Below are 14,908 nucleotides of genomic sequence, written 5' to 3'. Positions count from 1 at the left end.
TCAGGTTTAATTATTCATTAATAAATGATCATCAAATAAGGTCAATGTTTCAGTCTCCATGGAGACCTATTTCCAGGCAATCATCTAATAGCAGCAGTGCAAAGGGAATGATTCCACATCACCACCAATACCTTTATAACCAGGTAACTGGCTCAGTAAGGAAAGGGGGTGTAATGCAGGGAGAGAGTTAAACATTTACATACTGAAGGGGATCTGTCCACTACCCATATACATATAGTGACACATGGTAGGGGCAGTGCCAATGCGGACTGGCGCAGAGCACGGGTAGTACCCGGGGGTAACATGCAAGCCTCAGGACATGCTGCTACTTGTAGTTCTCCAGGAGACAAAAAACAGCCGCGGGTTGCTTGTAGCACACACACATTCCCAACCACCGTCTCCCCGCCCCCCCTTAGTTGCTGCTGCTGCAGTGCTAGGAATCCGCCACGTTGCAGCCGATGTCTAGCAACTCCCCGACAGGCACTGGCGAGGGCAGCCTTCTGCGTCACCGTACCCAGCGTACACCGCGGCTGAGGCCCCCCCGATCCCCGCCCACTCTGCAGAAGGAGCAGGACGTCTGGGAGAAGGAGGAGACGCTGTGGCGGTGGCTCTGCGGGGTAATCACTGGCGGCGGGGCCTTATACCCGCATCCCTCCAACCACAACAGGGCTGACCCGGCACCTCATCTCACTCCGTACCTGGGGATGCCCAGCTCGGCACCCCCATCACCCCTCCTAACGGAACCGCCCAGGCCAGGTTCTCTCCCCCACCCCCCCTTTCTCTATAAGGGGCAGCCCAGCCAGAGACCCACCATACCGTAGCAGCTAAGCTCGGGATCTCCATATCTGGGATAAACCAGCCCGGCACCCCCATCACCCCTTCATAACTGGGATAGACCAGTCCAGGACCCCCATCACCCCTCCATACCTGGGATAAACCAGCCCGGCACCCTCATCACCTCTCCGTAACTGGGATAGACCAGCCCATCATCCCTCCATACCTGGCATAGACCAGGCTGGTACCCCCATCACTCCTCCATACCTGGAATAAACCAGCCCGGCACCCCCATCACGTCTCTGTAACTGGGATAGACCAGCCCGGCACCCCCATCACCCCTTCATAACTGGGATAGACCAGTCCAGGACCCCCATCACCCCTCCATACATGGGATAGACCAACCCAGCCCCCCCATCACCTCTCCGTACATGGGATAGACCAGCCCAGCACCCCCATCACCCCTCCATACCTGGGATAGACCAGCCCGGCACCCTCATCACCTCTCCGTAACTGGGATAGACCAGCCCAGCACCCCCATCACCCCTCCATACCTGGGATAGACCAGCCCGGCACCCTCATCACCTCTCCGTAACTGGGATAGACCAGCCTGGCACCCCCATCATCTCTCCGTAATTGGGATAGTACCGGCCGGCACCCCCATCACCTCTCCGTAACTGGGATAGACCAGCCCGGCACCCCATCACCCCCTCCATACATGGGATAGACCATCCCGGCACCCCTATCACCCCTCCATACCTGTGATAAACCAACCCGGCACCCCATCATCCCTCCATACCTGGCATAGACCAGGCTGGTACCCCCATCACTCCTCCATACCTGGAATAAACCAGCCCGGCACCCCCATCACGTCTCTGTAACTGGGATAGACCAGCCCGGCACCCCCATCACCCCTTCATAACTGGGATAGACCAGTCCAGGACCCCCATCACCTCTCCATACATGGGATAGACCAACCCGGCCCCCCCATCACCTCTCCGTACATGGGATAGACCATCCCGGCACCCCCATCACCTCCGTACCTGGGATAGACCAGCCCGGCACCCCCATCACCTCTCCGTACATGGGATAGACCAGCCCAGCACCCCTCCATACCTGGGATAGTACCGCCTGGCACCCCCATCACCTCTCCGTAACTGGGATAGACCAGCCCGGCACCCCATCACCCCCTCCATACATGGGATAGACCATCCCGGCACCCCTATCACCTCTCCGTAACTGGGATAGACCAGCCCGGCACCCCATCACCCCCTCCATACATGGGATAGTCCACCCCGGCACCCCTATCACCTCTCCGTACCTGTGATAAACCAACCCGGCACCCCATCATCCCTCCATACCTGGCATAGACCATGCTGGTACCCCCATCACTCCTCCATACCTGGAATAAACCAGCCCGGCACCCCCATCACGTCTTTTTAACTGGGATAGACCAGCCAGGCACCCCCATTATCCCTCCATACCTGGGATAGACCAGCCTGGGACCCCATCACCATACATAACAAGGACAGCCCAGCCCGGCACATCACCATACCTGAGATAACCGAGCCCAGGAACCCAACCTTCCCCCTCCATTCCTAGGCAGCCCAGTCCAAGACACCCGTTACCCCAGTAAAAGTGAGATAGCCCAGCCTGGCCCCCCCATTCTGGGTATAGACACTGCATGACTTTCCACTCCCGTCCATCCTGTCATACCCTGCACCCAAATATACATAAATCTATTCACAGTACAATCATATAACAGAATTAGAGTAACACACATATATTATCCATTTGAACAGTACAGTGATATTGATAGTGACCTAGGATATCACTCCCCATATATACACAATATAGTTGTATTACATTGACAGATAGTGGGTCATAATAATGACAGTTTTCTTTTACTGGGACAGCACGTGAGCTATATTAAATGAATGCCAGCTCTTCAGATCAGGATAACCCTCCCTGCTTGTATTTTATATACTGTGTAATGTAAATTATTCTTATGTACACTGCATAGAGCAGAGGTTCCCAGACGCAGTCCTCAAGGCACCCTAACAGTGCAGGTTTTAAAGATATCCATACTTGACCACAGATAACTTAATTAGTAACGCTTGTCAATTTAATTTAACCACCTGTGCTCAAACATGGATGTCTCTAAAACCTGAACTGTTGGGGTGCCTTAAGGATCGCGTTTGGGAACTTCTGGCATAGAGCAACTGACCTTTTGGTTCTTAGCACATGTTAAGGTCATCTACAGAGGGATGGGCATTGGAAGCCTGTCATCAAATGGAGAATAGGCTTTTGACCTCTAATTGTACGATGGCAACTAACCATCATATTAAAACCATTTGGTCAGTCGTGCAAGAATCCCCGTATGTGCAAAAGAGACAGCCGGAGTAGATTTTTCACAGGTGCATTTTATCATAGGAAGATTATTGATTCCGCACCATTTGATGGCATCAAACATTGGAAAGCCACCATTGCAGCTTTGCTATTAGGGCATGCTAAAATTAGAGGGCATACTGGGATATATAGTTCCACAGCACCTGGAGGGCTGCAAGTTGAATACCCCTGTTGTAAACCATCCACTATCAATGTCTGTCCATAGTATAGTCCAGCTATGAGTTTTTGCTCTTCATAACTGCCCTATATATAACAAATCCTTTATAGCCCCCCAATGAAATTGCTCTGCAAAATGTTTTCTGTATATGATCAGAGAGCAGCTCAGTCACTGAACCCCCTCTCTTGTTTGTATATTGTATAGAACTAAATGTTTTAGCGTTGTTATCTGTATTTGTTCCTCTTCTCTTTCATTGTTACTCCTCTGAAAAGATCACCTTTGACAAATGACCCCAAAAGTCGACACTTTGTGCAGAGACAGCGGTATATAGCTTGGCAACCACCTCATCATAAATTTACTATATAGCCGTGCTTAATGCTGTAATCTAGTGGCTTTTGCCCCATAGTCTTTCAGATGCTCTTATTGGAGCAGTATATTGGTAGGTGGGCACGCTATTACTGTCTGCATCGGCATGCAATGAGCAACTGGTCCTACCGCTTGAAGACTTAGGTCCTCATTCAGAGTCGGTGTTAAGATGCAAGCGGTCGCTCTGAATGAGGGCGGCCGCTTGCATCTTGAAGTGCGGCCTCCTGGTCACTAGCTAAGCTATGGGTTACAACCCACAGCTTAGCGACTGACCAGGGTGATGGTCGCGATGGTCAAGACCATCGGGGCTTGCGACGAAACCCTAAGGTTGGGTCTCGGCAAGAGCAAGCCCCAGGGAGCTGCCTGCTCTGATCGAGCAGGAAGCTCCCCACTGACATCATTGCTGATGTCAGTGGGGCCGCCCTCAAACGGCAAGCGTTCCGTCGGAAACGGCAAGCGTTCCGTCGGGAACGCCTCCATTTGGCCGGCCACCACCCCCTGCCCGCCTCCCAAACGGGGTGAGCTGTCCCCTTTGCCCCTTTGGTGCAAGACCCGTAGCGACGGAGCGCCCGTTGCTAACCGGGTCTCGCGCATGCGGAGCCGGCTCCGACGTACGCTTGCCCAGTGGGTCAACATCGACCCGTTTGCGAGTGCTCAGCGCTTGCGACTGGGTCTGAATGAGACCCTTAATTCCATCACGATTATCCTAAATGCAAAAGAATGGAACCCCCACAAATATCAGTGCAGGGAGCAGTCAATTTATACAGCAGATTAAAAACAAAACCTGAAATGATCCTTTAGCTTGCAAGCTCTAGCAGCTTTGTGCCATGTTGTCAATGTATACTGAGCCAGTGTACTCTAACCAGGGTATATTTGTTCTATTTCTGTACTGTATTCACCCTGCAGAATTTGTTGGCACCTGTGATGTGTAGAGACGTGATACAAGTCAGCCCTTCCAAGATACACAATGTCAAATAGACAATTGATCATAACTCGACTGCAATGACTTTGAACACAGTCTTTTACAGATATATAAATCTGAGCCACGTTAAGTGCAAGATGCAGCCGAAGAAATCGTTCCATCACTATTGCCGATAACCGTTATATACAGCTTATATCACAGAACTTTGTGGCTTGTACAGAGCCTGATCATGTATAACCATTTTGTTCCTATCACACAGGCTCAGTCATGCACTATACACTCAGTATTTAAAAAAAAAAAAGTATTCCCTTATAATCCCTATTTAATTCCATCGAGTGTTACTATTCTGTATGCTGTCGGTAACCCTCCAATAGACATGTAGCGAAGCTTTGACAGACAGTATGTGGATGAGGAGTCCATCATTAGACTCACAGAGATTGCACCTGGCTTTACTGGTGCACATTAACGAGTGCGTGTGTGCCCATTTCATTGTGCGTGTGTACGAGCCCTTACGTCTTATAGTCACTGGTAGTGTTTCTATCCATGTCGCTGCTATCTGGTCAGTCACAGAAAGCATAAATGATCAATTTCTGAATGTTTCTGTAGTGAGAGAGTGTTCTTCAGTTCTAGATCTTGGGGTCTCTTTACAGATTGAAATGTGCAGCGTATCTGCAAACCTGTATTTTTAGAGCATTTACCACACGCCACAAAGCAAATCATTGTTTGTATTTATGACCTCAAACAAGAAGTCTTTGTAAAGAATGATTTACATTTAAATATACACGTGTGTTTGTTCATCTGTATTTTGCAATTTGAAGGATTACAGGGAGATGTAGTTATGAGACCGGCGGTCGCGATGCCGCAGATCTAAATACCTACAGGTAGTGGTCTATGTATGTACAGATTTCACATGTAATAAAAATATGTCAGTTTGGCTAACTACATTGTATTCATTCTGTTGTCACCATCAGATTGATTTCTTTACAGTTTGATAATAATGAGCCCATAGTGCTGGTCAGACATATTACAGTATAGTATAATAAGCGTTCGCTTACTCTATTACTATATATTTATAAGCCATTGTTTTGGAGTTTGTTGTCCTGTAGAAATCTCCCAGTTCTGTGAATACCTATAAATACATGGGAATTGCTTTTCCCTAAATTAAAATGGAATGTATATATCCTGGAATAATAGTGTACTTCAAATTGTGGCTGTTGTCTGAGCATATAATTTTAATATTAAGTTCACATCTTATATGTATTATGTACAGGTTGAGTCTCCCATATCCAAATATTCAGAAATACGGAATCATTTTGGCATGACTGAGATAATGAAACCTTTGATTTTTGATGGTTCAATGTACACAAACTTTGTCTAAGGCACAAATTATTAAACATATTGTATAAAATGACCTATAGGCTGTGTGTATAAGGTGTATATGAAACATAAATTAATTTCATATGTGTACACAAACTTTGCTTGAGCCACAAAATTATTGAAAATATTGTATACAATGACCTGCAGGCTGTGTGTATAAGGTGTATATAACACATGCATTCTGTGTGTATATTGGGGTCCCATTCCCAAGATATTTCATTATGATATGCAAATATTCCAAAATACGGAATATTCCGTTATCCAAAACGCCCTGGTCCCAAGCATTTTGGATATGGGAGACTCAACCTGTACTATAATGGCTGAATGTTTAGTTTATACATTGTATTTCTCTGTATACTGCTGGCTTCTGATGCTATACAGATATGTCCTTGCACATCTTTATTGCAGTCGCGCTGTATTTCTGTGTGCGACGGAGTCTCCGTATCTGTATACGAAGTGCTACAATGTAGCAGCCGCAGCTTTTTTCATTCCATGTTCCGTTGTGGCTCATAGACAGACTCAGGTGCACACCGACATACAAGTGTCACATAGCAAATTACTCAGCACAGTCTACTGGTGCAGCCTAATCACATCGCATTGCGACGTAGATGCATTTTCGGCAAAACAAGCAACCCGACGCTAGCAGTGTAGCACGGGACTTTGGCTCACTCACGCCCGGCAAGTCGCGCTGCGTGGCGTATTGAAGCTAAATGTTATCTTGTTATCTGTAAGTAAACTGCAAGACGGGATTTCTGCATGTTACTTTTTGGAGATTTGCTAAATTCTGTCAATCTAATTGAATTCAGAGTAATCCATTGAAAGTATACGCAGAATAAAAGTAATGGAGGCTACTTTTTTCTTGGTTAAATGTTGTGTCTCGGTGATGTCTCTAGTATTTGGTTAATTGATCGATTGAAGTACGTTACGCTCACAGGACGGCCACCCCCATTGTAAATAGGAAACGAGTACAAAGATCACTTAACTTTTCCTCTTATTCATTGAAGCTTGAAATTATTTGACTATAAATATATTTGCTAGATCGTCGGCTCATTGACAGTCATCCTGTGCACGTGCACCAGTGCTTTTCAGGCTGAATTGCTCCTTTCCCTGTATAAACCTGCAGCTCGGACAGCCCGTATGTGAATGGAAGAAACATGTAGCTAGGTCATTAGATTTGCATGGGACGTCCTGTGTAATTTTACATATACAAGATTATTGGTTTGACTCTGTGATGCTGGATATAGAGTATACCTGAAGGAGGGGTTTGGCAGAGTACCCGGGGAGGTAAAACCTGTTGTACTAGATGCATATATATAATGCTGGTGCTTATTGGGACAGCTCTATTCTTACAGATAATTTATCTCCTTTATGCAGCCTGCTGCCATGGGGTTGTGTTGAGGGCGCAGGCGCTTGGCACCGCATTTGTTTTCCCTTTTGTCCTGAAATGTTCCCTTTTCCTGTCTGATTTGAAGGTTGTGTTTCAGCCAAGATGGGAGAGAAAGCTCGCCCCCAGTGCTACTTCGACGTGGAGATTAATCGGGAACCCGGTAAGTAGAACACTGCTACGTCATCTAGTTTAAGATGAACAGCCTACGTTTTCTTTTGTAACAATTTTCTCCATTTGGGGGTTTTATAGATAGTTAGAAATAATAATCTTTGCTTTCTCCCTATGAATGTTCACACATTTGATACAGTGGAAAATACATCAATTATACTTTACATATGGTAGAATGAAATGTTTACCAGATGTGTTATTTTTCCACTAATTTATGTATTGTGCTCTGCCCGCCACTTAGATGGTACAGATGTGTCCTCATACACTTCTTCTTTTTGCGCCATTCCTGTGTTGCGCACGTTTTCCTCAATTTTGGGCCTTAGTTCGCATATAGTGTACTAGGTAGTTAGGATGAGTTTGTGTCACAAGTGCTGTGAGTGCCGCGGCTATCCAAGAGGCAGAATCCTTTGCTCGCCACTCTCTCGCGCACGCGCCACTATATATTTTATATATTTGAACTTGCTAACGCTGCCACATGTGAGGACTCTGAAATGTAGAGTTTCTGTATTTTACCTTGAGGCTGAGCTAATTATTCCGCAGAAGAGCTGAAAATAGCCTATCTGGAGTTACAATCACACGTGGCTTCCTCCTTAGTTTACCAGCTGCTTATTTAGTTATTCTGCTGCCTATGAATATACTTACTATTATATACCATATTGGAACTATTGAATAATAATTTACCTATCTCTGGAGAAACTCTGGCAGGTCACTGTTATAATGATTGTATATGATCGGGGCACTGAGGCCCAGCGCTGTAGAACAAGAGATCTTATTTACACAGACTGAGACACTGACTAACCAGAACTTCCTGCTGGGTTGTGTGATTGTGTACCGAGCGACTTATGTGACCTGTATATACAGTCCACGCTGAGACACATAGAGCCGTATTCAATTTGAGCGGACCCGCGATACTTTTTCACGTCCTAGACTTTTCGCCTACATCGCGTGTTTTGCAGGCGGTAAAGTATCGCGCGCGTGCCCGCTTTACCCCGTATTCAATTTGAAAGTACGCGAAAACGGGACCCGGCGAAACTTAAACAAGCGGAAAGTCATGTCAGATTTGGGGAAATCAGCCTGACACCCCCCAAAAGATGCTCTGACATGGGGGTTAGCTATGGTACCCCCCGATTTGGCTTGCTGAAGGTATTTGGTGTTTTTAAACAGGCTCAATAGCTGCCCAATTGCGTTTCTGTATAAGAGGTGCAGAATAGTATTCAGGAGGTTTTTTTGGCAGAAAATAACTCATCCCAGCAAATTTGGGGTATATGAAAATGGGCGTCAGCATATTTAAAAGTTGCTAAAGATAAGTTGAAAAAATCGTGAAAAATCCACCTGCCGCAAGCCCCTGCAATGAAAAAAACACCTGGAGCATACTTGGGGACCCCCCTGTAGTCTAGTTGCTAGTTTTTAACTTTGTCACCCAACATTTTTTTTTTTGCCCCCAAAATAAAAGTAATTTTTTGGGGTGTTTGTAAGTGGTTTTTTTTTTACACAGTTTACCTTTGGGGGACTGTCTGAAGGCTGCACGGGGGTTCCCGCAACGTTGCACCCCAAAACCCCAATTCTGCACTTTTATCTCCGTCTGCTATTCATAGGCGAAACTTTTCCGCCTATTACATTTGCCTAGGTGGAAAGTCATTCAAATTGAATACGGCGATACTTTTCCGCCTGGCGAAATGACGTCATCAGCGAAACTTTCTCGCCGATTCCGACTTTTCACTTAAAATTAAATACGGTCCTAAGTGACTGGGAGGAGATATATATATATATATGTACACTGAGATACTGAGTGACTGGGAGGATATATGACCTGTATATACACTATACACTGAGTGACTGGGAGGATATATGACCTGTATATACAGTATACACTGAGTGACTGGGAGGATATATGACCTGTATATACAGTATACACTGAGATACTGAGTGACTGGGAGGATATATTACCTGTATATACACTATACACTGAGTGACTGGGAGGATATATGACCTGTATATACAGTATACACTGAGATACTGAGTGACTGGGATATATATTACCTGTATATACACTATACACTGAGTGACTGGGAGGATATATGACCTGTACATACAGATACACTGAGTGACTGGGAGGATATATGACCTGTATATACACTATACACTGAGATACTGAGTGACTGGGAGGATATATGACCTGTACATACAGATACACTGAGTGACTGGGAGGATATATGACCTGTATATACACTATACACTGAGTGACTGGGAGGATATATGACCTGTACATACACTATACACAGATACTGGGAGGATATATGACCTGTATATACAGTATACACTGAGATACTGAGTGACTGGGAGGATATATTACCTGTATATACACTATACACTGAGTGACTGGGAGGATATATGACCTGTATATACAGTATACACTGAGATACTGAGTGACTGGGAGGATATATGACCTGTATATACACTATACACTGAGTGACTGGGAGGATATATGACCTGTATATACAGTATACACTGAGTGACTGGGAGGATATATGACCTGTACATACAGATACACTGAGTGACTGGGAGGATATATGACCTGTACATACGCTATACACTGAGATACTGAGTGACTGGGATATATATTACCTGTATATACACTATACACTGAGTGACTGGGAGGATATATGACCTGTACATACAGATACACTGAGATACTGGGTCACTGGGAGGATATATGACCTGTATATACAGTATACACTGAGATACTGAGTGACTGGGAGGATATATGACCTGTATATACACTATACACTGAGTGACTGGGAGGATATATGACCTGTATATACACTATACACTGAGATACTGAGTGACTGGGAGGATATATTACCTGTATATACACTATACACTGAGTGACTGGGAGGATATATGACCTGTATATACACTATACACTGAGTGACTGGGAGGATATATGACCTGTATATACAGTATACACTGAGATACTGAGTGACTGGGAGGATATATTACCTGTATATACACTATACACTGAGTGACTGGGAGGATATATGACCTGTATATACAGTATACACTGAGATACTGAGTGACTGGGAGGATATATGACCTGTATATACACTATACACTGAGTGACTGGGAGGATATATGACCTGTATATACAGTATACACTGAGTGACTGGGAGGATATATGACCTGTATATACAGATATACTGAGTGACTGGGAGGATATATGACCTGTACATACAGTATACACTGAGATACTGGGTCACTGGGAGGATATATGACCTGTACATACGCTATACACTGAGATACTGAGTGACTGGGATATATATTACCTGTATATACACTATACACTGAGTGACTGGGAGGATATATGACCTGTATATACAGTATACACTGAGATACTGAGTGACTGGGAGGATATATGACCTGTATATACACTATACACTGAGATACTGAGTGACTGGGAGGATATGACCTGTATATACAGTATACACTGAGATACTGGGTCACTGGGAGGATATGACCTGTACATACAGTATACACTGAGATACTGGGTCACTGGGAGGATATATGACCTGCACATACAGTATACACTGAGATACTGGGTCACTGGGAGGATATATGACCTGTATATACACTATACACTGAGATACTGAGTGACTGGGAGGATATATGACCTGTATATACACTATACACTGAGATACTGAGTGACTGGGAGGATATATGACCTGTACATACAGTATACACTGAGTGACTGGGAGGATATATGACCTGTATATACAGTATACACTGAGTGACTGGGAGGATATATGACCTGTACATACAGATACACTGAGTGACTGGGAGGATATATGACCTGTACATACAGATATACTGAGTGACTGGGAGGATATATGACCTGTATATACACTATACACTGAGTGACTGGGAGGATATGACCTGTACATACAGATACACTGAGATACTGGGTCACTGGGATATATATTACCTGTATATACACTGAGTGACTGGGAGGATATGACCTGTATATACACTGAGATACTGAGTGACTGGGAGGATATATGACCTGTATATACACTATACACTGAGATACTGAGTGACTGGGATATATATTACCTGTATATACACTATACACTGAGTGACTGGGAGGATATATGACCTGTACATACAGTATACACTGAGATACTGGGTCACTGGGAGGATATATGACCTGTACATACAGATACACTGAGATACTGGGTCACTGGGAGGATATATGACCTGTATATACAGTATACACTCAGATACTGAGTGACTGGGAGGATATATGACCTGTATATACACTATACACTGAGATACTGAGTGACTGGGAGGATATATGACCTGTACATACAGTATACACTGAGATACTGAGTGACTGGGAGGATATGACCTGTATATACACTGAGATACTGAGTGACTGGGATATATATTACCTGTATATACACTATACACTGAGTGACTGGGAGGATATGACCTGTACATACAGTATACACTGAGATACTGGGTCACTGGGAGGATATATTACCTGTACATACACTATACACAGATACTGGGAGGATATATGACCTGTACATACAGATACACTGAGATACTGGGTCACTGGGAGGATATATGACCTGTACATACAGTATACACTGAGATACTGAGTGACTGGGAGGATATGACCTGTACATACAGATACACTGAGATACTGGGTCACTGGGATATATATTACCTGTATATACACTATACACTGAGTGACTGGGAGGATATGACCTGTATATACACTATACACTGAGTCACTGGGAGGATATATGACCTGTATATACACTATACACTGAGATACTGAGTGACTGGGAGGATATATGACCTGTACATACAGTATACACTGAGTGACTGGGAGGATATATGACCTGTACATACAGTATACACTGAGATACTGGGTCACTGGGAGGATATATGACCTGTACATACAGTATACACTGAGATACTGAGTGACTGGGAGGATATGACCTGTACATACAGATACACTGAGATACTGGGTCACTGGGAGGATATATGACCTGTATATACACTATACACTGAGATACTGAGTGACTGGGAGGATATGACCTGTATATACAGTATACACTAAGATACTGGGTCACTGGGAGGATATATGACCTGTATATACACTATACACTGAGTGACTGGGAGGATATGACCTGTACATACAGTATACACTGAGATACTGGGTCACTGGGAGGATATATTACCTGTACATACACTATACACAGATACTGGGAGGATATATGACCTGTACATACAGTATACACTGAGATACTGAGTGACTGGGAGGATATGACCTGTACATACAGATACACTGAGATACTGGGTCACTGGGAGGATATATGACCTGTATATACACTATACACTGAGATACTGAGTGACTGGGAGGATATATGACCTGTATATACACTATACACTGAGATACTGAGTGACTGGGATATATATTACCTGTATATACACTATACACTGAGTGACTGGGAGGATATATGACCTGTACATACAGTATACACTGAGATACTGGGTCACTGGGAGGATATATGACCTGCACATACAGTATACACTGAGATACTGGGTCACTGGGAGGATATATGACCTGTACATAGAGTGTACACTGAGATACTGGGTCACTGGGAGGATATATGACCTGTATATACACTATACACTGAGATACTGAGTGACTGGGAGGATATGACCTGTACATACAGATACACTGAGATACTGGGTCACTGGGAGGATATATGACCTGTATATACAGTATACACTGAGATACTGGGTCACTGGGAGGATATATTACCTGTACATACACTATACACTGAGATACTGGGTCACTGGGAGGATATATTACCTGTACATACACTATACACAGATACTGGGAGGATATATGACCTGTACATACAGTATACACTGAGATACTGAGTGACTGGGAGGATATGACCTGTACATACAGATACACTGAGATACTGGGTCACTGGGAGGATATATGACCTGTATATACACTATACACTGAGATACTGAGTGACTGGGAGGATATATGACCTGTATATACACTATACACTGAGATACTGAGTGACTGGGATATATATTACCTGTATATACACTATACACTGAGTGACTGGGAGGATATATGATCTGTACATACAGTATACACTGAGATACTGGGTCACTGGGAGGATATATGACCTGCACATACAGTATACACAGATACTGGGAGGATATATGACCTGTATATACACTATACACTGAGATACTGAGTGACTGGGAGGATATATGACCTGTATATACACTATACACTGAGTGACTGGGAGGATATATGACCTGTACATACAGTATACACTGAGATACTGGGTCACTGGGAGGATATATGACCTGTACATACAGTATACACTGAGATACTGAGTGACTGGGAGGATATGACCTGTACATACAGATACACTGAGATACTGGGTCACTGGGAGGATATATGACCTGTATATACACTATACACTGAGATACTGAGTGACTGGGAGGATATATGACCTGTACATACAGTATACACTGAGATACTGGGTCACTGGGAGGATATATGACCTGTATATACACTATACACTGAGATACTGGGAGGATATATGACCTGTATATACACTATACACTGAGATACTGAGTGACTGGGAGGATATGACCTGTACATACAGATACACTGAGATACTGGGTCACTGGGAGGATATATGACCTGTACATAGAGTGTACACTGAGATACTGGGTCCCTGGGAGGATATGACCTGTACATACAGATACACTGAGATACTGGGTCACTGGGAGGATATATGACCTGTACATACACTATACACTGAGATACTGGGTCACTGGGAGGATATATGACCTGTACATACACTATACACTGAGATACTGAGTGACTGGGATATATATTACCTTTACATATACACTATACACTTCAGTACAGATCAGCCCATTAACAAGCATATAACCAACAAAAATGTGTATTGACAGATCTCACTGATCATTAAATGCATCATGCCACAACCGTTCAGCTATGACTGGAGACCCGTTCACAGTACTGGCCTCTTAGCAGACCCCTACTTTTGTGATAGCCCCCAATTGAAGAGCCCCTCTGTGCACTAATTTGGTGCTTACATCTTGTGAAAAAAGAATCGGGTTGGTTATTAGAGTGTGGAAGGGCCGCGGGCATCGCTCCACCTACAGTGGAGTTTTCCGCGATCAAAATATTTAAGTCTCTCTTTAATCCGTGTCTCCTCTGTTCTGTTTCTTTTGTCGGGTGAACGGGACAGTGAAACGTGCGAAATTCCTGTTC

General features: G+C 44.3%; 1 protein-coding gene across 6 annotated transcripts in view; it reads left to right on the top strand.

The window, feature by feature from the left end:
• Window positions 1-536: 536 nt before the first annotated feature.
• The window catches only part of NKTR (natural killer cell triggering receptor), a 40,673-nt gene continuing 26,301 nt past the window's right edge, over window positions 537-14,908 (top strand). For all 6 annotated transcript variants that reach the window (XM_088453083.1, XM_088453080.1, XM_088453082.1 and 3 more), the window contains exons 1-2: window positions 537-617; window positions 7,478-7,552. In XM_088453083.1, the coding sequence (XP_088309209.1) occupies window positions 7,495-7,552 (58 nt within the window). In that variant the 5' untranslated portion in view covers window positions 537-617; window positions 7,478-7,494. The remainder of the gene's footprint in view (window positions 618-7,477; window positions 7,553-14,908) is intronic.

The sequence above is a fragment of the Taudactylus pleione genome, unplaced genomic scaffold (assembly GCF_031769625.1).
Source record: "Taudactylus pleione unplaced genomic scaffold, aTauple2 ptg000571l, whole genome shotgun sequence".
Classification (NCBI taxonomy): domain Eukaryota; kingdom Metazoa; phylum Chordata; class Amphibia; order Anura; family Myobatrachidae; genus Taudactylus; species Taudactylus pleione.
This window is presented reverse-complemented; position numbering and strand designations above follow the sequence as displayed.